The following is a 25,291-nucleotide window of genomic DNA, read 5'->3' as shown; positions in this document are numbered from 1 at the left end:
AAGGAGTCAAACTGGAAGATACCAAATATGTCTAGAGATGCGCGCATCATGAAAACTGGACCTGGAATGCGAGCAGCATGAAAAGCGCGCGCTTCAAAAGCGACAACCGCCCCTTTGTATCGAATTCGTGAGTGAAGGAGTCAAACTGCAAGATAACAAATATGTCTAGCGATGCGCGCAACATGAAAACTAGACCTGGAATGTGAGCAGCATGAACAGCGGGCGCTTCAAAAGCGAACCGCCACATTGTATCGAATTCGTGAGTGAAGGAGTCAAACAGCAAAAAACAAATATGTCTAGCGATGCGCGCAACATGAAAACTAGACCTGGAATGAGAGCAGCATGAACAGCGCGCGCTTCAAAAGCGACAACCGCCCCTTGGAATCGAATTCATGAGTGAAGGAGTCAAACTGCAAGATAACAAATAAGTCTAGCGATGCGCGCAACTTGAAAATTAGACTGGAATGTGAGCAGCATGAACAGCGCGCGCTTCAAAAGCGACAACCGCTACTTTGTAACGAATTTGTGAGTGAAGGAGTCAAACTGGAAGAATAAAAATATGTCTAGCGATGCGCGCAACATGAAAACTAGACCTGGAATGTGAGCAGCATGAAGAGCGCGCTTCAAAAGCGACAACGGCCCCTTTGTATCGAATTCGTGAGTGAAGGAGTCAAACTGCAAGATAACAAATATGTCTAGCGATGCGCGCAACTTGAAAACTAGACCTGGAATGTGAGCAGCATGAACAACGCGCGCTTCAAAAGCGACAACCGCCCATTTGTATCGAATTCGTGAGTGAAGGAGTCAAACTGCAAGATAACAAATATGTCTAGCGATGCGCGCAACATGAAAACTAGACCTGGAATGTGAGCAGCATGAACAGCGCGCGCTTCAAAAGCGACAACCGCTACTTTGTATCGAATTTGTGAGTGAAGGAGTCAAACTGCAAGAATAAAAATATGTCTAGCGATGCGCGCAACATGAAAACTAGACCTGGAATGTGAGCAGCATGAACAGCGCGCACTTCAAAAGCGACAACCGCCCCTTTGTATCGAATTCGTGAGTGAAGGAGTCAAACTGGAAGATACCAAATATGTCTAGAGATGCGCGCATCATGAAAACTAGACCTGGAATGCGAGCAGCATGAACAGCGGGTGCTTCAAAAGCGACAACCGCCCCTTTGTATCGAATTTGTGAGTGAAGGAGTCAAACTGAGAGAAAACAAATATGTCTAGCGATGCGCGCATCATAAAAACTAGACCTGGAATGTGAGCAGCATGAACAGCGCGCGCTTCAAAAGCGACAACCGCCCCTTTGTATCGAATTTGTGAGTGAAGGAGTCAAACTGCAAGAATAAAAATATGTCTAGCGATGCGCGCATCATGGAAACTAGACATGGAATGCGAGCAGCATGAACAGCGCGCGCTTCAAAAGCGACAACCGCCCCTTTGTATCGAATTCGTGAGTGAGGGAGTCAAACTGGAAGATACCAAATATGTCTAGAGATGCGCGCATCATGAAAACTAGACCTGGAATGCGAGCAGCATGAACAGCGCGCGCTTCAAAAGCGACATCCGCCCCTTTGTATCGAATTCGTGAGTGAAGGAGTCAAACTGGAAGGTACCAAATATGTCTAGCGATGCGCGCATCATGGAAACTAGACCTGGAATGCGAGCATCATGAACAGCGCGCGCTTCAAAAGCGACAACCGCCCCTTGGAATCGAATTCATGAGTGAAGGAGTCAAACTGCAAGATAACAAATAAGTCTAGCGATGCGCGCAACTTGAAAATTAGACTGGAATGTGAGCAGCATGAACAGCGCGCGCTTCAAAAGCGACAACCGCTATTTTGTAACGAATTTGTGAGTGAAGGAGTCAAACTGGAAGAATAAAAATATGTCTAGCGATGCGCGCAACATGAAAACTAGACCTGGAATGTGAGCAGCATGAAGAGCGCGCTTCAAAAGCGACAACGGCCCCTTTGTATCGAATTCGTGAGTGAAGGAGTCAAACTGCAAGATAACAAATATGTCTAGCGATGCGCGCAACTTGAAAACTAGACCTGGAATGTGAGCAGCATGAACAACGCGCGCTTCAAAAGCGACAACCGCCCCTTTGTATCGAATTTGTGAGTGAAGGAGTCAAACTGAGAGAAAACAAATATGTCTAGCGATGCGCGCATCATAAAAACTAGACCTGGAATGTGAGCAGCATGAACAGCGCGCGCTTCAAAAGCGACAACCGCCCCTTTGTATCGAATTCGTGAGTGAAGGAGTCAAACTGCAAGAATAAAAATATGTCTAGCGATGCGCGCATCATGGAAACTAGACATGGAATGCGAGCAGCATGAACAGCGCGCGCTTCAAAAGCGACAACCGCCCCTTTGTATCGAATTCGTGAGTGAGGGAGTCAAACTGGAAGATACCAAATATGTCTAGAGATGCGCGCATCATGAAAACTAGACCTGGAATGCGAGCAGCATGAACAGCGCGCGCTTCAAAAGCGACAACCGCCCCTTTGTATCGAATTCGTGAGTGAAGGAGTCAAACTGGAAGGTACCAAATATGTCTAGCGATGCGCGCATCATGGAAACTAGACCTGGAATGCGAGCAGCATGAACAGCGCGCGCTTCAAAAGCGACAACCGCCCCTTTGAATCGAATTCGTGAGTGAAGGAGTCAAACTGGAAGATACCAAATATGTCTAGAGATGCGCGCATCATGAAAACTGGACCTGGAATGCGAGCAGCATGAAAAGCGCGCGCTTCAAAAGCGACAACCGCCCCTTTGTATCGAATTCGTGAGTGAAGGAGTCAAACTGCAAGATAACAAATATGTCTAGCGATGCGCGCAACATGAAAACTAGACCTGGAATGTGAGCAGCATGAACAGCGGGCGCTTCAAAAGCGAACCGCCACATTGTATCGAATTCGTGAGTGAAGGAGTCAAACAGCAAAAAACAAATATGTCTAGCGATGCGCGCAACATGAAAACTAGACCTGGAATGAGAGCAGCATGAACAGCGCGCGCTTCAAAAGCGACAACCGCCCCTTGGAATCGAATTCATGAGTGAAGGAGTCAAACAGCAAGATAACAAATAAGTCTAGCGATGCGCGCAACTTGAAAATTAGACTGGAATGTGAGCAGCATGAACAGCGCGCGCTTCAAAAGCGACAACCGCTACTTTGTAACGAATTTGTGAGTGAAGGAGTCAAACTGGAAGAATAAAAATATGTCTAGCGATGCGCGCAACATGAAAACTAGACCTGGAATGTGAGCAGCATGAAGAGCGCGCTTCAAAAGCGACAACGGCCCCTTTGTATCGAATTCGTGAGTGAAGGAGTCAAACTGCAAGATAACAAATATGTCTAGCGATGCGCGCAACTTGAAAACTAGACCTGGAATGTGAGCAGCATGAACAACGCGCGCTTCAAAAGCGACAACCGCCCATTTGTATCGAATTCGTGAGTGAAGGAGTCAAACTGCAAGATAACAAATATGTCTAGCGATGCGCGCAACATGAAAACTAGACCTGGAATGTGAGCAGCATGAACAGCGCGCGCTTCAAAAGCGACAACCGCTACTTTGTATCGAATTTGTGAGTGAAGGAGTCAAACTGCAAGAATAAAAATATGTCTAGCGATGCGCGCAACATGAAAACTAGACCTGGAATGTGAGCAGCATGAACAGCGCGCACTTCAAAAGCGACAACCGCCCCTTTGTATCGAATTCGTGAGTGAAGGAGTCAAACTGGAAGATACCAAATATGTCTAGAGATGCGCGCATCATGAAAACTAGACCTGGAATGCGAGCAGCATGAACAGCGGGTGCTTCAAAAGCGACAACCGCCCCTTTGTATCGAATTTGTGAGTGAAGGAGTCAAACTGAGAGAAAACAAATATGTCTAGCGATGCGCGCATCATAAAAACTAGACCTGGAATGTGAGCAGCATGAACAGCGCGCGCTTCAAAAGCGACAACCGCCCCTTTGTATCGAATTTGTGAGTGAAGGAGTCAAACTGCAAGAATAAAAATATGTCTAGCGATGCGCGCATCATGGAAACTAGACATGGAATGCGAGCAGCATGAACAGCGCGCGCTTCAAAAGCGACAACCGCCCCTTTGTATCGAATTCGTGAGTGAGGGAGTCAAACTGGAAGATACCAAATATGTCTAGAGATGCGCGCATCATGAAAACTAGACCTGGAATGCGAGCAGCATGAACAGCGCGCGCTTCAAAAGCGACATCCGCCCCTTTGTATCGAATTCGTGAGTGAAGGAGTCAAACTGGAAGGTACCAAATATGTCTAGCGATGCGCGCATCATGGAAACTAGACCTGGAATGCGAGCATCATGAACAGCGCGCGCTTCAAAAGCGACAACCGCCCCTTTGAATCGAATTCGTGAGTGAAGGAGTCAAACTGGAAGATACCAAATAAATCTAGAGATGCGCGCATCATGAAAACTGGACCTGGAATGCGAGCAGCATGAAAAGCGCGCGCTTCAAAAGCGACAACCGCCCCTTTGTATCGAATTCGTGAGTGAAGGAGTCAAACTGCAAGATAACAAATATGTCTAGCGATGCGCGCAACATGAAAACTAGACCTGGAATGTGAGCAGCATGAACAGCGCGCGCTTTAAAAGCGACAACCGCCCATTTGTATCGAATTCGTGAGTGAAGGAGTCAAACTGCAAGATACCAAATATGTCTAGCGATGCGCGCAACATGAAAACGAGACACGTAATGCGAGCAGCATGAACAGCGGGCGCTTCAAAAGCGAACCGCCACATTGTATCGAATTCGTGAGTGAAGGAGTCAAACAGCAAAAAACAAATATGTCTAGCGATGCGCGCAACATGAAAACTAGACCTGGAATGAGAGCAGCATGAACAGCGCGCGCTTCAAAAGCGACAACCGCCCCTTGGAATCGAATTCATGAGTGAAGGAGTCAAACTGCAAGATAACAAATAAGTCTAGCGATGCGCGCAACTTGAAAATTAGACTGGAATGTGAGCAGCATGAACAGCGCGCGCTTCAAAAGCGACAACCGCTATTTTGTAACGAATTTGTGAGTGAAGGAGTCAAACTGGAAGAATAAAAATATGTCTAGCGATGCGCGCAACATGAAAACTAGACCTGGAATGTGAGCAGCATGAAGAGCGCGCTTCAAAAGCGACAACGGCCCCTTTGTATCGAATTCGTGAGTGAAGGAGTCAAACTGCAAGATAACAAATATGTCTAGCGATGCGCGCAACTTGAAAACTAGACCTGGAATGTGAGCAGCATGAACAACGCGCGCTTCAAAAGCGACAACCGCCCCTTTGTATCGAATTTGTGAGTGAAGGAGTCAAACTGAGAGAAAACAAATATGTCTAGCGATGCGCGCATCATAAAAACTAGACCTGGAATGTGAGCAGCATGAACAGCGCGCGCTTCAAAAGCGACAACCGCCCCTTTGTATCGAATTCGTGAGTGAAGGAGTCAAACTGCAAGAATAAAAATATGTCTAGCGATGCGCGCATCATGGAAACTAGACATGGAATGCGAGCAGCATGAACAGCGCGCGCTTCAAAAGCGACAACCGCCCCTTTGTATCGAATTCGTGAGTGAGGGAGTCAAACTGGAAGATACCAAATATGTCTAGAGATGCGCGCATCATGAAAACTAGACCTGGAATGCGAGCAGCATGAACAGCGCGCGCTTCAAAAGCGACAACCGCCCCTTTGTATCGAATTCGTGAGTGAAGGAGTCAAACTGGAAGGTACCAAATATGTCTAGCGATGCGCGCATCATGGAAACTAGACCTGGAATGCGAGCAGCATGAACAGCGCGCGCTTCAAAAGCGACAACCGCCCCTTTGAATCGAATTCGTGAGTGAAGGAGTCAAACTGGAAGATACCAAATATGTCTAGAGATGCGCGCATCATGAAAACTGGACCTGGAATGCGAGCAGCATGAAAAGCGCGCGCTTCAAAAGCGACAACCGCCCCTTTGTATCGAATTCGTGAGTGAAGGAGTCAAACTGCAAGATAACAAATATGTCTAGCGATGCGCGCAACATGAAAACTAGACCTGGAATGTGAGCAGCATGAACAGCGCGCGCTTTAAAAGCGACAACCGCCCATTTGTATCGAATTCGTGAGTGAAGGAGTCAAACTGCAAGATACCAAATATGTCTAGCGATGCGCGCAACATGAAAACGAGACACGTAATGCGAGCAGCATGAACAGCGGGCGCTTCAAAAGCGAACCGCCACATTGTATCGAATTCGTGAGTGAAGGAGTCAAACAGCAAAAAACAAATATGTCTAGCGATGCGCGCAACATGAAAACTAGACCTGGAATGAGAGCAGCATGAATAGCGCGCGCTTCAAAAGCGACAACCGCCCCTTGGAATCGAATTCATGAGTGAAGGAGTCAAACTGCAAGATAACAAATAAGTCTAGCGATGCGCGCAACTTGAAAATTAGACTGGAATGTGAGCAGCATGAACAGCGCGCGCTTCAAAAGCGACAACCGCTACTTTGTAACGAATTTGTGAGTGAAGGAGTCAAACTGGAAGAATAAAAATATGTCTAGCGATGCGCGCAACATGAAAACTAGACCTGGAATGTGAGCAGCATGAAGAGCGCGCTTCAAAAGCGACAACGGCCCCTTTGTATCGAATTCGTGAGTGAAGGAGTCAAACTGCAAGATAACAAATATGTCTAGCGATGCGCGCAACTTGAAAACTAGACCTGGAATGTGAGCAGCATGAACAACGCGCGCTTCAAAAGCGACAACCGCCCATTTGTATCGAATTCGTGAGTGAAGGAGTCAAACTGCAAGATAACAAATATGTCTAGCGATGCGCGCAACATGAAAACTAGACCTGGAATGTGAGCAGCATGAACAGCGCGCGCTTCAAAAGCGACAACCGCTACTTTGTATCGAATTTGTGAGTGAAGGAGTCAAACTGCAAGAATAAAAATATGTCTAGCGATGCGCGCAACATGAAAACTAGACCTGGAATGTGAGCAGCATGAACAGCGCGCGCTTCAAAAGCGACAACCGCCCCTTTGTATCGAATTCGTGAGTGAAGGAGTCAAACTGGAAGATACCAAATATGTCTAGAGATGCGCGCATCATGAAAACTAGACCTGGAATGCGAGCAGCATGAACAGCGGGTGCTTCAAAAGCGACAACCGCCCCTTTGTATCGAATTTGTGAGTGAAGGAGTCAAACTGAGAGAAAACAAATATGTCTAGCGATGCGCGCATCATAAAAACTAGACCTGGAATGTGAGCAGCATGAACAGCGCGCGCTTCAAAAGCGACAACCGCCCCTTTGTATCGAATTTGTGAGTGAAGGAGTCAAACTGCAAGAATAAAAATATGTCTAGCGATGCGCGCATCATGGAAACTAGACATGGAATGCGAGCAGCATGAACAGCGCGCGCTTCAAAAGCGACAACCGCCCCTTTGTATCGAATTCGTGAGTGAGGGAGTCAAACTGGAAGATACCAAATATGTCTAGAGATGCGCGCATCATGAAAACTAGACCTGGAATGCGAGCAGCATGAACAGCGCGCGCTTCAAAAGCGACATCCGCCCCTTTGTATCGAATTCGTGAGTGAAGGAGTCAAACTGGAAGGTACCAAATATGTCTAGCGATGCGCGCATCATGGAAACTAGACCTGGAATGCGAGCATCATGAACAGCGCGCGCTTCAAAAGCGACAACCGCCCATTTGTATCGAATTCGTGAGTGAAGGAGTCAAACTGCAAGATACCAAATATGTCTAGCGATGCGCGCAACATGAAAACGAGACACGTAATGCGAGCAGCATGAACAGCGGGCGCTTCAAAAGCGAACCGCCACATTGTATCGAATTCGTGAGTGAAGGAGTCAAACAGCAAAAAACAAATATGTCTAGCGATGCGCGCAACATGAAAACTAGACCTGGAATGAGAGCAGCATGAACAGCGCGCGCTTCAAAAGCGACAACCGCCCCTTGGAATCGAATTCATGAGTGAAGGAGTCAAACTGCAAGATAACAAATAAGTCTAGCGATGCGCGCAACTTGAAAATTAGACTGGAATGTGAGCAGCATGAACAGCGCGCGCTTCAAAAGCGACAACCGCTATTTTGTAACGAATTTGTGAGTGAAGGAGTCAAACTGGAAGAATAAAAATATGTCTAGCGATGCGCGCAACATGAAAACTAGACCTGGAATGTGAGCAGCATGAAGAGCGCGCTTCAAAAGCGACAACGGCCCCTTTGTATCGAATTCGTGAGTGAAGGAGTCAAACTGCAAGATAACAAATATGTCTAGCGATGCGCGCAACTTGAAAACTAGACCTGGAATGTGAGCAGCATGAACAACGCGCGCTTCAAAAGCGACAACCGCCCATTTGTATCGAATTCGTGAGTGAAGGAGTCAAACTGCAAGATAACAAATATGTCTAGCGATGCGCGCAACATGAAAACTAGACCTGGAATGTGAGCAGCATGAACAGCGCGCGCTTCAAAAGCGACAACCGCTACTTTGTATCGAATTTGTGAGTGAAGGAGTCAAACTGCAAGAATAAAAATATGTCTAGCGATGCGCGCAACATGAAAACTAGACCTGGAATGTGAGCAGCATGAGCAGCGGGCGCTTCAAATGCGACAAGCGCCCCTTGGAATCGAATTCGTGAGTGAAGGAGTCAAACTGGAAGAATAAAAATATGTCTAGCGATGCGCGCAACATGAAAACTAGACCTGGAATGTGAGCAACATGAAGAGCGCGCTTCAAAAGCGACAACGGCCCCTTTGTATCGAATTCGTGAGTGAAGGAGTCAAACTGCAAGATAACAAATATGTCTAGCGATGCGCGCAACTTGAAAACTAGACCTGGAATGTGAGCAGCATGAACAACGCGCGCTTCAAAAGCGACAACCGCCCATTTGTATCGAATACGTGAGTGAAGGAGTCAAACTGCAAGATAACAAATATGTCTAGCGATGCGCGCAACATAAAAACTAGACCTGAAATGTGAGCAGCATGAACAGCGCGCGCTTCAAAAGCGACAACCGCTACTTTGTATCGAATTTGTGAGTGAAGGAGTCAAACTGCAAGAATAAAAATATGTCTAGCGATGCGCGCAACATGAAAACTAGACCTGGAATGTGAGCAGCAGAAACAGCGCGCGCTTCAAAAGCGACAACCGCCCCTTTGTATCGAATTCGTGAGTGAAGGAGTCAAACTGGAAGATACCAAATATGTCTAGAGATGCGCGCATCATGAAAACTAGACCTGGAATGCGAGCAGCATGAACAGCGGGTGCTTCAAAAGCGACAACCGCCCCTTTGTATCGAATTTGTGAGTGAAGGAGTCAAACTGAGAGAAAACAAATATGTCTAGCGATGCGCGCATCATAAAAACTAGACCTGGAATGTGAGCAGCATGAACAGCGCGCGCTTCAAAAGCGACAACCGCCCCTTTGTATTGAATTCGTGAGTGAAGGAGTCAAACTGCAAGAATAAAAATATGTCTAGCGATGCGCGCATCATGGAAACTAGACATGGAATGCGAGCAGCATGAACAGCGCGCGCTTCAAAAGCGACAACCGCCCCTTTGTATCGAATTCGTGAGTGAAGGAGTCAAACTGGAAGATACCAAATATGTCTAGAGATGCGCGCATCATGAAAACTAGACCTGGAATGCGAGCAGCATGAACAGCGCGCGCTTCAAAAGCGACAACCGCCCCTTTGTATCGAATTCGTGAGTGAAGGAGTCAAACTGCAAGATAACAAATATGTCTAGCGATGCGCGCAACATGAAAACTAGACCTGGAATGTGAGCAGCATGAACAGCGCGCGCTTTAAAAGCGACAACCGCCCATTTGTATCGAATTCGTGAGTGAAGGAGTCAAACTGCAAGATACCAAATATGTCTAGCGATGCGCGCAACATGAAAACGAGACACGTAATGCGAGCAGCATGAACAGCGGGCGCTTGAAAAGCGAACCGCCACATTGTATCGAATTCGTGAGTGAAGGAGTCAAACAGCAAAAAACAAATATGTCTAGCGATGCGCGCAACATGAAAACTAGACCTGGAATGAGAGCAGCATGAACAGCGCGCGCTTCAAAAGCGACAACCGCCCCTTGGAATCGAATTCATGAGTGAAGGAGTCAAACTGCAAGATAACAAATAAGTCTAGCGATGCGCGCAACTTGAAAATTAGACTGGAATGTGAGCAGCATGAACAGCGCGCGCTTCAAAAGCGACAACCGCTACTTTGTAACGAATTTGTGAGTGAAGGAGTCAAACTGGAAGAATAAAAATATGTCTAGCGATGCGCGCAACATGAAAACTAGACCTGGAATGTGAGCAGCATGAAGAGCGCGCTTCAAAAGCGACAACGGCCCCTTTGTATCGAATTCGTGAGTGAAGGAGTCAAACTGCAAGATAACAAATATGTCTAGCGATGCGCGCAACTTGAAAACTAGACCTGGAATGTGAGCAGCATGAACAACGCGCGCTTCAAAAGCGACAACCGCCCATTTGTATCGAATTCGTGAGTGAAGGAGTCAAACTGCAAGATAACAAATATGTCTAGCGATGCGCGCAACATGAAAACTAGACCTGGAATGTGAGCAGCATGAACAGCGCGCGCTTCAAAAGCGACAACCGCTACTTTGTATCGAATTTGTGAGTGAAGGAGTCAAACTGCAAGAATAAAAATATGTCTAGCGATGCGCGCAACATGAAAACTAGACCTAGAATGTGAGCAGCATGAACAGCGCGCGCTTCAAAAGTGACAACCGCCCCTTTGTATCGAATTCGTGAGTGAAGGAGTCAAACTGCAAGATAACAAATATGTCTAGCGATGCGCGCAACTTGAAAACTAGACCTGGAATGTGAGCAGCATGAACAGCGCGCGCTTCAAAAGCGACAACCGCTACTTTGTATCGAATTTGTGAGTGAAGGAGTCAATCTGCAAGAATAAAATTATGTCTAGCGATGCGCGCAACATGAAAACTAGACCTGGAATGTGAGCTGCATGAACAGCGCGCGCTTCAAAAGCGACAACCGCTACTTTGTATCGAATTCGTGAGTGAAGGAGTCAAACTGAGAGAAAACAAATATGTCTAGTGATGCGCGCAACATGAAAACTAGACCTGGAATGTGAACAGCATGAACAGCGCGCGCTTTAAAAGCGACAACCGCCCATTTGTATCGAATTCGTGAGTGAAGCAGTCAAACTGCAAGAAAACAAATATGTCTAGCGATGCGCGCAACATGAAAATGAGACACGTAATGCGAGCAGCATGAACAGCGGGCGCTTCAAAAGCGAACCGCCACATTGTATCGAATTCGTGAGTGAAGGAGTCAAACTGCAAAAGACAAATATGTCTAGCGATGCGCGCAACATGAAAACTAGACCTGGAATGAGAGCAGCATGAACAGCGCGCGCTTCAAAAGCGACAACCGCCCCTTGGAATCGAATTCGTGAGTGAAGGAGTCAAACTGCAAGATAACAAATATGTCTAGCGATGCGCGCAACATGATAACTAGACCTGGAATGTGAGCAGCATGAACAGCGCGCGCTTCAAAAGCGACAACCGCCCCTTTGTATCGAATTTGTGAGTGAAGGAGTCAAACTGCAAGAATAAAAATATGTCTAGCGATGCCCGCATCATGGAAACTAGACCTGGAATGTGAGCAGCATGAACAGCGCGCGCTTCAAAAGCGACAACCGCTACTTTGTATCGAATTTGTGAGTGAAGGAGTCAATCTGCAAGAATAAAAATATGTCTAGCGATGCGCGCAACATGAAAACTAGACCTGGAATGTGAGCAGCATGAACAGCGAGCGCTTCAAAAGCGACAACCGCCCCTTTGTATCGAATTCGTGAAGGAAGGAGTCAAACAGAGAGAAAACAAATATGTCTAGTGATGCGCGCAACATGAAAACTAGACCTGGAATGTGAGCAGCATGAGCAGCGGGCGCTTCAAAAGCGACAACCTCCCCTTTGTATCGAATTCGTGAGTGAAGGATTCAAACTGCAAGAAAACAAATATGTCTAGCGATGCGCGCAACATGAAAACTAGACCTGGAATGCGAGCAGCATGAGCAGCGGGCGCTCCAAAAGCGACAACCGCCCCTTGAAATCGAATTCGTGAGTAAAGGATTGAAACTGCAAGAATACAAATATGTCTAGCGATGTGCGCAACTTGAAAACTAGACATGGAATGCGAGCAGCATGAACAGCGGGCGCTTCAAAATTGACATCCTCCTCTTTGTATCGAATTCGTGAGTGAAGGATTCAAACTGCAAGAAAACAAATATGTCTAGCAATGCGCGCAACATGAAAACGAAACACGTAATGCGAGCAGCATGAACAGCGGGCGCTTCAAAAGCGAACCGCACATTGTATCGAATTCGTGAGTGAAGGAGTAAACTGCAAGAATAAAAATATGTCTAGCGATGCGCGCATCATGGAAACTAGACCTGGAATGTGAGCAGCATGAACAGCGCGCGCTTCAAAAGCGACAACCGCTTCTTTGTATCGAATTCGTGAGTGAAGGAGTCAAACTGAGAGAAAACAAATATGTCTAGTGATGCGTGCAACATGAAAACTTGACCTGGAATGTGAGCAGCATGAGCAGCGGGCGCTTCAAATGCGACAACCGCCCCTTGGAATCGAATTCGTGAGTGAAGGAGTCAAACTGCAAGAAAGAAAATATGTCTAGCGATGGGCGCAACATGAAAACTAGACCTGGAATGTGAACAGCATGAACAGCGCGCGCTTTAAAAGCGACAACCGCCCCTTTGTATCGAATTCGTGAGTGAAGGAGTCAAACTGCAAGATAACAAATATGTCTAGCGATGCGCGCAACTTGAAAACTAGACCTGGAATGTGAGCAGCATGAACAGCGCGCGCTTCAAAAGCGACAACCGCCCCTTTGTATCGAATTCGTGAGTGAAGGAGTCAAACTGCAAGATAACAAATATGTCTAGCGATGCGCGCAACTTGAAAACTAGACCTGGAATGTGAGCAGCATGAACAGCGCGCGCTTCAAAAGCGACAACCGCTACTTTGTATCGAATTTGTGAGTGAAGGAGTCAAACTGCAAGATAACAAATATGTCTAGCGATGCGCGCAACTTGAAAACTAGACCTGGAATGTGAGCAGCATGAACAGCGCGCGCTTCAAAAGCGACAACCGCTGCTTTGTATCGAATTTGTGAGTGAAGGAGTCAAACTGCAAAAATAAAAATATGTCTAGCGATGCGCGCAACATGAAAACTAGACCTGGAATGTGAGCAGCATGAACAGCGCGCGCTTCAAAAGCGACAACCGCCCCTTTGTATCGAATTCGTGAGTGAAGGAGTCAAACTGCAAGATAACAAATATGTCTAGCGATGCGCGCAACTTGAAAACTAGACCTGGAATGTGAGCAGCATGAACAGCGCGCGCTTCAAAAGCGACAACCGCCCCTTTGTATCGAATTCGTGAGTGAAGGAGTCAAACTGCAAGATAACAAACATGTCTAGCGATGCGCGCAACTTGAAAACTAGACCTGGAATGTGAGCAGCATGAACAGCGCGCGCTTCAAAAGCGACAACCGCTACATTGTATCGAATTTGTGAGTGAAGGAGTCAAACTGCAAGAATAAATATATGTCTAGCGATGCGCGCAACATGAAAACTAGACCTGGAATGTGAGCAGCATGAACAGCGCGCGCTTCAAAAGCGACATCCGCCCCTTTGTATCGAATTCGTGAGTGAAGGAGTCAAACTGCAAGATAACAAATATGTCTAGCGATGCGCGCAACTTGAAAACTAGACCTGGAATGTGAGCAGCATGAACAGCGCGCGCTTCAAAAGCGACAACCGCCCCTTTGTATCGAATTCGTGAGTGAAGGAGTCAAACTGCAAGATAACAAATATGTCTAGCGATGCGCGCAACTTGAAAACTAGACCTGGAATGTGAGCAGCATGAACAGCGCGCGCTTCAAAAGCGACAACCGCTACTTTGTATCGAATTTGTGAGTGAAGGAGTCAAACTGCAAGAATAAAAATATGTCTAGCGATGCGCGCAACATGAAAACTAGACCTGGAATGTGAGCAGCATGAACAGCGCGCGCTTCAAAAGCGACAACCGCCCCTTTGTATCGAATTCGTGAGTGAAGGAGTCAAACTGCAAGATAACAAATATGTCTAGCGATGCGCGCAACTTGAAAACTAGACCTGGAATGTGAGCAGCATGAACAGCGCGCGCTTCAAAAGCGACAACCGCTACTTTGTATCGAATTTGTGAGTGAAGGAGTCAAACTGCAAGAATAAAAATATGTCTAGCGATGCGCGCAACATGAAAACTAGACCTGGAATGTGAGCAGCATGAACAGCGCGCGCTTCAAAAGCGACAACCGCTACTTTTGTATCGAATTCTTAAGTGAAGGAGTCAAACTGCAAGATAACAAAGATGTCTAGCGATGCGCGCAACATGAAAACTAGACCTGGAATGTGAGCAGCATGAACAGCGCGCGCTTCAAAAGCGACAACCGCTTCTTTGTATCGAATTTGTGAGTGAAGGAGTCAAACTGCAAGAATAAAAATATGTCTAGCGATGCGCGCATCATAGAAACTAGACCTGGAATGAGAGCAGCCTGATCAGCGCGCGCTTCAAAAGCGATCGCTCCCCCCTCAACTCGTACACGTGGGGCACCAGACAAAAATAAAGAAAACAGCTCTGGGACTGGGCCCCGCCCATGAATACGTCATCCGCTGACGTTTCTTTTGCAACTTCCGGTTGTCGCTCCTAGCACCCCAGCAGCAGCGTCGGCGGCGTGATTGCGGCGCGCGTCGGGTTTCTTTGCTTGTCGTCTGTTGTAGTTAGCAGTAATAGACCGGAACCTCAAGGTGCGACTGCTCGCTCTTACGGCCGCGATGGGCATTGAGCCCTATGCGTTCACGCCATACCGACTGAACGCCAGTGACGACAGTAGCGACTCGACGAGCCACTGCGAGTGGCTCCGGAACTCCATACAGAAGGAGGCGGCAGAGGAAAATTGAAACCATATGCGCGAAGGCAATGCCCTGGCTCGCGCTTGCCCGAGAGAGTTGTGCGGTGGCACGAGCAGACGATTTTCACGGCTACCGGAAGTGTGCCTGTGACTTCGTGGCTGCCGTGGCTCCAGCGAATGAGAGCGTGTGGTGGCCTGGTGACGTCATGGGTACAGTGACGTCTTTTTTCACGATATAAGTTTAAAAATCTGTCACTACGAGGACACCAATCAGCCCGCAAATTTTAAAAAACACGGTTTTTAAAAATTCATAATAAATGCCGGTTCAGTTTCGAAGACTCGTACTTGGTGTGAATGCTTCTTAGCATCATTTCTAAGCATTGAAAACATTTAAAAGTGACTTATTATTCATTGCATAGTCCCATAGTCTCTTTAACGCAGTAAAACTGAGTAGAGGTCATGATTTTGCTTTGCTGGGCCGTCGACACATCTGGGGACAATATTGCACTCCTGTTAAGCTTTTCTGATCTGTTTGCACTGCAACAGCCGCCGCGGTGGCTTAGTGGTTATGGCGCTCGGCTGCCGGCCTGAAAGACGCGGGTTCGATCTCGACCGCGGCGGTCAAATTTCGGTGGAGGCGAAATGCTAGAGGCCCGTGTACTATGCGATGTCAGTGCATGTTAAAGAACCCCAGGTGGTCGAAATTTCCGGAGCCCTTCACTACGGCGTCTCTCATAGCCTGAGTTGCTTTGGGACGTTAAACCTCTATAAGCCTATTTGCACTGCAGATGTGCAATTCACGGCATAACTGTGTTCTGCAGTTTAACACGAGGCATGTTTGGCTGCGGTGATAGCCTAGTGCTCTCGCGCAGCGGCCTGCAAATCTGATCAGTTCACCTCGCCGCGGGTTCGACTCCCAGTGGTGGATGTTATCTTGATTTCTTTTAAACTTACCTGATGTATCATCGCTATTGCTAGGAAACTGCACAAGATCCAATGATCACAAAATTCCTGGTTGATGTTAGTGAGCAAAACTGCTTTTGCACTAAAAGCTTATGGGTTGTATGTGTACTCGCAGGTGGTATCGAAAATCACAGATAGCAAGTGAAAAGGGTGATGTCATCAAGCGTCCTTATAGTACAGCAAGTCGAGCACTGCCACTTCAGACAATCGTATACATGTCGCTCCTCTATACAAACCTACCACTGGCCGACCTCCATGTGGCGTCATTCATGACCTGACAGTCGTACCAAAATTGTGGCGCGTCGCAGCGCTGACATCAGTCCAAGCCAGCCCAAGCCATGCTGCCGAGCGTTCATGTTAAGCATGCTGATGGCGGTACAACCTTCTCGTTAAGCTCAATTACAATAGTTGCCAACATCTCATTAAGGCTGCAGAATTCCTTTTTGTTTCCAGGGATGTCACATCTAGCTCTCTCCTTGACATTAATCAGCAACATAGTACGGTGTCACCCGTTAACATTTTATATGCTTCATCTGCCCTCCTAACATCACTAAACCCTAGACATCCAATACCTGGAAATTCTTCTAACACTGCCAGGCTAGCCTCACTCTTAAGGTTTTTGCGTTATATGTTGCCAGGTTTAGTTTCCAATGGCAGCCTGTCTGGATCGAGCGATTGTTAGGACTCTCCACTGCATTGTTGTTTAGAGTGCCGCCTTGGTTAGTTGCTCTGCGGCTGCTGGGGATTGAGAGCTAGAGGTTGATTGACTGCAATTAGCCATGGATTAACCATAATGGCATAAAGATCGGTTGATGCCAATGAATGAAGGTCCTCCTTTGGGGCATTTTGCCACTTCTTTCTTGAGCTGTATCTGACTGTAGTAGATGCATAGTTTATAGCCAGAACCTCAACTGTGAGAGCTTTAAAAATTTCAAAACCGCCTTCACTGCTTTCCTCTTATATTATAGTTAGGTGCAGTGCACTACAAACCTTGCTTATGGGGGTGGAGGACAAGGGTCCAAGTGGTTGGGAGGGTGCACTCACACTCAAACCGTAGGCAGTCGCTAAGTAGGTGCCCGATCCGCTCATCAAACCCGTAGTTCTCACGTGCAGGAGAGTCTGCCATTGTGATGAGGTCCGAATAGGCATTTGTAAATGCCACTCTGAGCCACTGGTGACAAACAGCGTAGAATCGCAGTGGGAGAGGTCATACGGTATATCTAGTCTTTAGGGTTAGAAGCCGAGCACCATAACTACCGAGCCACCCTGGCAGAGTAGATGGCAGTTGTATTGTATAATGGCATAAAACCACTAGCAGGTTTTCGCTTCATCCTTAAACTCCCATTTGATGGAAAAATAAGGGCTGGGTACGCAGTACCTCCAAAGTAAACCAAATCAATTTGTTCTTTTTTAGTTTCACATTACATATGACTGAATTGCTTAATAATCAACAAGAAAACTGTCACTAAGCATGGACTCGCAAGTTATTTGCTGCCATTCTATTAACTGGTAATGGGTGCTGCCAGGGGTCACAACCTCTAAGAGTGCCAGTCAAATGGCTGAAATAGTCCTTACATTTTGGTTGGTATATTTGCCCTTTGTTTTGGTGGAGTCAAGGGGTGGTTCCATATGTGTGCACAAACATGGCTGAACTTTAGGTTTCCCACTGCCAAAGCATGCCTTTGCCTACAAATTGCACAGTGTGTGCTCCTCTTTTCTTCTCAAACCAAATCAAAGGCAAACCTGAAGCGCTAATTACTTGTGGCTGTTCATATTATGAACTAACGGATGGTGCATTATGTTAATCCATTGGTGTCTTGGTTGAAGTTAGTGTTTTTCATTTAATGCATGTGGTACTTGATGAGAATATGCAACAGCAGTAAAGTGGCTTCTAAACTATAAAGGTAGTTTTTTTGCACATGGTGCTTGTTTATTTGTGACAAGTGCACACGTAAGCAGATTGTTCATATTCGCCTGTGTCCTTGATAGTGGTTGTTTTTTTCTTGTGGATTCAGTTTTTCTACCTCAGTAATGAAATGCAATCTGAAATACTCATACTTTTCAGTGCTGGATGTTTCATTATGTTAGAAATGTGTAGCCCTTGCTAGTAGCGCATATCATGTGGACATTAGAACAGCTGAAGTGCGTGCTATTCAGTTTTAAGTGGTCATGCAGTAAACTACTGCAATTATTACAAAAACCAAACCTTTTTTTTAATACTGAAGACATCTGGCATGTATACTACAGCCAGAAGTGGTTGAAACTGCACAAGGATATGCTTCAATTTTTAAAATATTTTACATTTCAATAATTGTCATGCCACTTCTTCAGGAACACCCATGCTGTAGATCAGCTGCACAGCAGCTTAAGGAGCAGCAGGAGGAGATTTCCTGCCTGAGAAATGAAAATGAAAGTTTGAAGAGGCAGCTGGAAGCAGCCGAGAAAATAGCTGGTGAGAATTCTGGGATGGCTTCACATTCCTTGCACTTGAAATTTTAGTTTTGGCATGAAACCTGTTCTTGCAATAAATCATTAAGTGCGTGCATTTTGTGCTTGGAGGCATTACGTCATACATGTCTGAATACTTAGCATAACCGTGTGCAGTCTGCTGGTTCTTTATCACCACTTCACAGATACAACTGTTCTATGCCCGAAGCATACATTTGTACTGTGTTCGTGCTCAGCGGGTGTAATGTTTCCTCTTCTACAGCACTGTTTATTCTTTGCCTTTAACTGTCAACACTTTCAGATCAAGATGGTCTCTTTATAAGCACGCACCGTTGGGCATTGTTAGTATTGCCATATCTATTGCTTAACGAAAATATTTGCCTGCCTGAGTTTTCAAACCTATGTCTGTGCTGACATTGTTTACTGATTTCATTTTCCTCTTGCTTCTTTTTCTGCTTCACCATTGCCCCGACACTCCTTTCTCACAGTGCAGCACAGCAAAATGGTTTGTTCTGATTAACCTTCCATGTCTTTCCTTTTCCTTCTCCTTGCTGGTAAGCACAAGTCATAACAATCTCTTTCTTGGTGTTCATTTCAGATATGAGTGTTTTAATCAGGCTGGTTAACAATGCAATATTCATTTTTAATGTAAGACGTCTGTGTTTGTTTTTAAGCAGAGCGACATCTCGGACATATCTTGCAATTTGAGATTTTATTTATGCGCAATATACTCTAGGGCATCTCATGGACTCAAGCAAGGCCCATCATATGAACTGTGTGAAAATGTTTGCAAAAAGTTCTTCAGTTGATAGCTTTGGATAGGCTTTGCACTTGGAGATGTTTCTTCATTTTTAAAAAATGTGTTTGTCAGCCAGTTGTATAGATGACAGATAGTGTTCAACCTAACACCCAGTTTCTGGAGAATCTTTGAGAGAGCCTTGATACAGTACACTCCACTGAAATGGCTCATCATTTTGTACATGAACTAGGTTGAATTCCAGCTTTATTCTAAGTAGCTATAAACCTTTGGTTCCACACATTGCCGAGCAATATTCACTACTAATGATAATAAACTTTCCTAGAATCTATGCGGCTGCTACAGCTTAGATGCTAGGCCCCTTGCGCTTTTTGGAGGAAACAAAACCTTGTGGCAGTATTTTTATTCATGTAAATTTAAAATATAGGCCAGCGATAGGAATGCCTCTTGAATATTTGTGTATTTTGGAAAGGAAAATGTACAAACCCTGCTCTGCGAAACAGGCATTGGCTACCCTTAACATGCCCAGAAACCGGTGTTTTTGTTTTAAAGGGCCCCTGATATCATTTTGATGGGCTCATTCTAGTGGACCAGATTTGTAGAGGTGGTCTTTGTGGGCATTCGAGTCATATTTGGAAGCTCTGCATGGACCCTATCATTTGGAAATAATTTTTTAAAAATCTGCTCGCAGTAGCTTGCAACCGGTTACAGAGACACGCCTCACCGCCTCTGCCCACTGATGTCATTGGGGTGGGGGACGCACGATGAGGTGTGTCTCCTTAATCGATTGCGAGGTACTGCGAGCAGAGATTTAAAAATTATTTCAAATTATAGGGTTCATGCACAGCTTTCAAATATGAATTGAATGCTTATAAAGACCACCTCTGCAGATATGTTGCACTAGAATAAGCTCATCGAATTCATTTCAGGGCCCTTTTAACTGATTCCATACTTTTTATAATGGTAGATGTTTATAGGTGTGTTTTGTTTACAACTGGAAAATAGACTACTTACTTGTGGGTTGCTGCCTGGGCTTTGAGTGGTGTGCTCACATTCTTCCTGTTTTAATAGAATGCTAACAATTTTCTTTCCCTGTCCATTGCAGTGCCAGCCAAAATGGTGAAACGGCTGGAGAGGATGCTGGAGTCCAAAAAGGAGCCAGATCAGCCTGTTGTGCCATGTGCAAAGGTTTGTGAGCTAAAATATGATCGTTGCACATACTCTTGAATATACAAGTGAGGTACTCTTCTGCGTTTGAAATTTTCTTTGGCATTCGATAGAGAAGTTATCACGGCTTCTTGAATTCATGCATGAGCCCATTAGAGGCATGTCCTAAAATGTATATCTGCATGTCTGCATACCGCCGCCCCACCGGACAGTGAAAGGGAGAATCGCCAGAAAGAGGGCACTGCGGGTGATCGGCAGCACACGCATGTTTTTCGCTTAGCCAGCCACGTGCAATCATCCTTGTTGCTTCCTCAAGGCATGGAGACGAAATGCTAAATCAGACACGCATTGGTGCCTTAGTATACCAACTGAGCCGTCTACAACCATAAATTCCCCAATCTTTTCCGCGAAGTGCTGAGCACGAACAGGTTATGAAACACGTATCGAAGAAATGACCAAATTAAGTTATGACTGGCTGTGCACTAATCAGTTGCAGTGTGATCAGTCCTAAAAAAATTGGCAATTGAAAAGGTTATTGTAGAGGCATGCATGTAAATAGATGCTCAGGAAACCCCAAAAAGCCCTCCATCATACCTCGGTGTACCATAGATCCAATTTGAGGACCCCTGAAGTAGATGGTCATACAGTGCAATATGCTCGGGTAACGTGAAAGAGCCCATGCTTTCCTTGCAGGCACTTCATCTAGTCGCTAGGCTATTACAGCACTACAATTCGCATTGAACCCATTAATGCAGGATCTCTTTCGAAAAATTTTTGCAGTTGCAGTACAGTTAAGTAATTTCCTCGCATTAAACAACTGCTGACATCCCAACTGCACAGAGGATAAGGGGCAATCTAGCGTTTCCATTGAAACAGCTGAATTCGCTTGCTTGCCTTTATCTTTGATTGCTGTGCTGTTTGCAGGTTGACATTGGGAATGGTGTACTGGTTGACCGCACCATTCTGCAAATGTTGGAGCGGCAGTGTCAAAGCAGCCCTGGGAAATTCGCCAGGGCGCCCCTTCGGAATGTGTTCACGGAGGAGGAGTTGAGGGGAAAGTCCCTCTATGGGATGAAAAATAACGTGCAAAAGGGCCTTCCTGTGAAGGAGGCCCTAGACCCTGTTCGGCTGTCTGCTGTGATAGGTGAGTGTTCCATCTCTTCTCTGCTTGCTTGCTTAAAAATTAAGGGTCAAACTATAGCAAAGCATTGAAGGAAAAGTATAGGCCATGTAGTTAAGTTCGAGTTTTAAGTTATGAGAGAGACACGGCTGCTTGCAAGACTTTAGAGCAGTCCCTTCCAACACTCCACTGCCTCGCTGCTCAGAAATTTGGTGCACTTCTTTTATGGGCTGTACTGTCATGGCTTCAGCCTAGAAGGCTAATTTTTCTAGCGCCAGATTAACATAACATTCCACAGCACAACAGCACTTGCAAGTGTGTGTGTATTGGTTGCGCCCATGGCGACAGCACTGCTTTTGTGCCATATTATGGCACTTGGCACCCCCTTTTCTATGTCTACATAAACTTTTGCATAGGTGAAGACTACAAGGTCCACAGACCGCAAACTGCCTTGTGCTAACATTTCTCATGGTTGTTTATTACTTCTACCAGAAATGTGTGCTGGCAGATATCTTAGCCCACATGGTATGCTGAAAACACCAAACCTGGCATGTGCAGTCATGTGCGAAGGTGGAGGGACCACATGAGTGGGGATGTTTGCGTGGCTGGCAGAAGTGTGTGGGCAAATAGGCTAACATATTTTATCAGTCACCCAATGCATACCTTAAAAACAGACGCTGCACCATGAGAAACTGCTGGCACGTGCCGCATTTGCTCGCGTATAACCTGCACCGAAATTTGAAAAAACGCCTTTAATAAGTGAGGGTGCGAGTTACCTGCTAATTTTTTCTTTTGGGGGGGTCAGCTTCACAGCAGTGCGCGATGGCGGCCTTCCACGTGTAGTCTGCCATTCTCATTGTCGTCAACGCTTGTCAAGTCGACGAGGGGCCAGCGAAACGTGTAGCGGAATCCACATTCATAGTCTGTTTATTCTTCCCCCGCCATTGGCCACGTTTTCTTCAGCCAGTGTTGTTGAGCCTAGTGTCGGGCACTCTTTCATGTACTGCACCCCAGTTTGCACTATTTCCCTGCTTTGTTTTGGCGTCATGAGTGCGACTCGGTGGCAGTGTTTCGCAGCGAAAGAGAAGTTAAGCGGAAAATTTCTCTTGCTGCCGACGAAGTGTGCCAAAGTTGTGCTTTCACTGTCTACGCTAGACAGCAAGGTCACGGCGTTTAGCTTAATACTTCCCGCGCTTCCTTCACGGACCTGGCGGGGCCATGTTATCCACAACCCAAGTGTGCACTACACCGCTTGTCAAACACACTCAAAGACAAGGCACTTTTCGTTCAAAGCAATCACAAAATGGCGAATGGATGTAACTTCATGAAGACGGAGCGTCACTCTGTCGACACGGTCGGAGAAATCCAAGTGACGAAACGGCGAATGACTGTATGAGACCCGCTGTGGTGGCTCAGTGGTTAGGGAGCTCGGCTACTAATCCGGATTCCCCGGGTTCGTACCCGACCGCAGCGGCCGCATTTCAATGGAGGTGAAATGCACAGGCGCCCCTGAGCTGTGCGATGTCAGTGCACGTTTAAAGATCCCCAGGTAGTCGAAATTACTCCGGAGCCCTCCACTATGGCACCTCATTGTTCTCTTAGTCCCTTCTTTATCCCTTCTCTTAATGCACGGTTCAGGTGTCCACCGAGGTGTGAGACAGATATTGCGCCACTTCCTTCCCCCAACAACCAGTTTTTAATTTTTAACGTATGAGACAAGCGATAACTGCCCCCGAGAATTTTGGCAACAAAAGCAAGTTGACGGCGATGACTATCCGACTGCCACCTCGAAGTGTCAGAGATCGCAGGGACCTCTACTGGCAAAAATGAGGTACCAAAAGTATTTCAAGCCAATCCAACTGCAGAGTAAATCCACCTCAATCCAAGATGGCGCCTTTTGCGCCAGCAAAAAGCCAATAAGATGGCCGATTTTGGCCCGCAGGCGACTGAAATTAGTCTGAAAAATCAAACTTTCGGACTTTGAAAGTCCAAAATATCCGTCGTGAATACGTATGCGCTTCTATGGGGTAACTGACAGTGCCTCATCGAACTCCGAATTACTCGTCGGTTACTGCACTTTATTACTTGCTAAGGAGGCACAAGATAAACTGTGCGTTCATGAAATTTAGCGTTCTGTAAGCTCGGTCCTCATGACTCATTTCTGGCGCAAATAGCTGAAGCAAGCATGGGCACATTCAGTTGGGTGAGGTATGCGAGACCTGCCTTACCACTATTAAGGTTACCATAGGCCAAAACAGGCTACTGTATGAATAATAGGACTCTTTAGCAGACTGTTTTGTTTGAAGCAGAGTAAAACATCTGTGCTGACATGCTTTCTTTGTGGAGTGCCATGGAAATCAGAGCTATAAAATTGAATGTTCTATACACAACTGTAATTAATGCACAAGTAGCATGGCAGTGGTTCTTTAGGAAGGTAGTTTTATCTGCTTGTGCAGTTTAATTGCTTTTGCTGCTTTTGTGTACTTAGCATTTATCTTAGTATAACCCAGCCTGCCCAACATTGTAGTTTATTTTTTTGCAGTTATTGTTTCTCAGTGGTTGTGGATGTCGAATTTTCTTTTACTTTTCCTGAACAATTAATATTGCTGAAACTGTTCAAGACGGACAGTATTGAAGTGCACATTCTGTGTGTAACCCGATGCTTTAGTGTACTCTCTTCAGTTTCATGTACAAGGAGAAAGTAAGCATAGTATGGTAATGTTCACAGAGTTGAGGCAGCTAGTTGTGGCAATAGTTTCAGTTGATATCATGCAAGCAGTGACAGGCATATTGACTCATTCTTGACGGCACATGTAATTTCATGCATGCCCCAGTGCAGTGGCTCAGTGGTTATGCACTCGGCGGCCATATTTCAGTGCACAGAACGCCATGTGGCTCAAATCTGGAGCCTTCCACTGCGGCGCCCCTTATAGCCTTGTGTTGTTCTGGGATGGTAAACCCTATATACCATACCAGTATGATGAGGTGATCAAGGGCAGTGCACACAAATAATATTGACTTTGTGTTTCAGTTGATATGTAGCACACTGTAATTGTGATTTGTTTTATATCTTTGCAGGGTACACGTGTGACCATTTTCCTGGAGTCAATGTGGCGTATTTAAAAAACAGCCTGGCAGCACTCCTTGCACGGGAACTAAAATAAACTGAAATGAGTTCAACTATTATTTCCTGCCTTCTGTTAAAAAATGAATATCAAACTATATTTGTTGTTGGTCAGTAACAATGCGCAGAATATGCTCATAATTTACAGCTGACAGAACTACTTGTCTCTAAGCTAAGCAGATATCTGAAATATCACTTCTTGAAAGATTTGCGAGTTGAATGAGTGTGATGCAGTAAAATGGTTGCTTCATCCAAAATAGTTCAAACCAGCTGTGCACGAAAAAATTACTAATGCATGCCCACTTTATCCAAGGTAAACACTGGCTTCATCACCTAGAAAGTGCACTAGCCTGTCTGGAGGTGAATTGTGATATGACGCAGCTAAATTAACATGACGTACATACTACAGCTTTAAGCTATACAAAACTCATGGAAATAGGGATGAGTCAGGCAAGCTTGTGCTTATCTGACAGGTGGTAGTAAATTTAGAAGGACAAGTTGATTTCTATGGTGCATAGTAGGAGATGAAGCACTGCATTGGGGAGGTGTACCTGCCTGCCACCAGCTCTGACTGTAGGTCCTGGCTGGTAGGTAGGTAAACTCTTTTATTGCGCCCAAAAACAGGGGACCAGTCAAAGGACCGGTTGCGCTAACTTAGAGGAGGTCGGCGGGGATCCTTTGGGATGCCGCGGCCTCCACCGCGCGCTGGATAAGCCAGC

General features: G+C 46.0%; 1 protein-coding gene across 1 annotated transcript; it reads left to right on the top strand.

Moving 5' to 3' along the window:
• Positions 1-18,185: 18,185 nt before the first annotated feature.
• LOC144108855 (uncharacterized) lies at positions 18,186-24,634 on the top strand. Its single transcript, XM_077642078.1, has 5 exons — positions 18,186-18,408; positions 18,893-18,958; positions 20,267-20,349; positions 21,253-21,472; positions 24,527-24,634. Exons 2-5 carry the CDS (start codon positions 18,931-18,933, stop codon positions 24,610-24,612), a joined length of 417 nt encoding a protein of 138 aa, XP_077498204.1. The 5' UTR covers positions 18,186-18,408; positions 18,893-18,930; the 3' UTR covers positions 24,613-24,634.
• The last annotated feature ends 657 nt before the right edge of the window (positions 24,635-25,291 follow it).

Source organism: Amblyomma americanum, chromosome 10 (genome assembly GCF_052857255.1).
Source record: "Amblyomma americanum isolate KBUSLIRL-KWMA chromosome 10, ASM5285725v1, whole genome shotgun sequence".
NCBI lineage: Eukaryota > Metazoa > Arthropoda > Arachnida > Ixodida > Ixodidae > Amblyomma > Amblyomma americanum.
The sequence above is the reverse complement of the archived record's forward strand: the minus strand, read 5'-3'. Positions and strand labels throughout refer to the sequence as shown.

Excerpts from the sequence above, each read along its gene's own strand:
- LOC144108855 (XM_077642078.1), top strand. The coding sequence starts at position 18,931 with ATGTCTTTCCTTTTCCTTCTCCTTGCTG. Across the intron at positions 20,350-21,252 it reads CTGTTGTGCCATGTGCAAAG|GTTGACATTGGGAATGGTGT; the intron begins GTTTGTGAGCTA and ends TGCTGTTTGCAG. Across the intron at positions 21,473-24,526 it reads TCGGCTGTCTGCTGTGATAG|GGTACACGTGTGACCATTTT; the intron begins GTGAGTGTTCCA and ends ATATCTTTGCAG.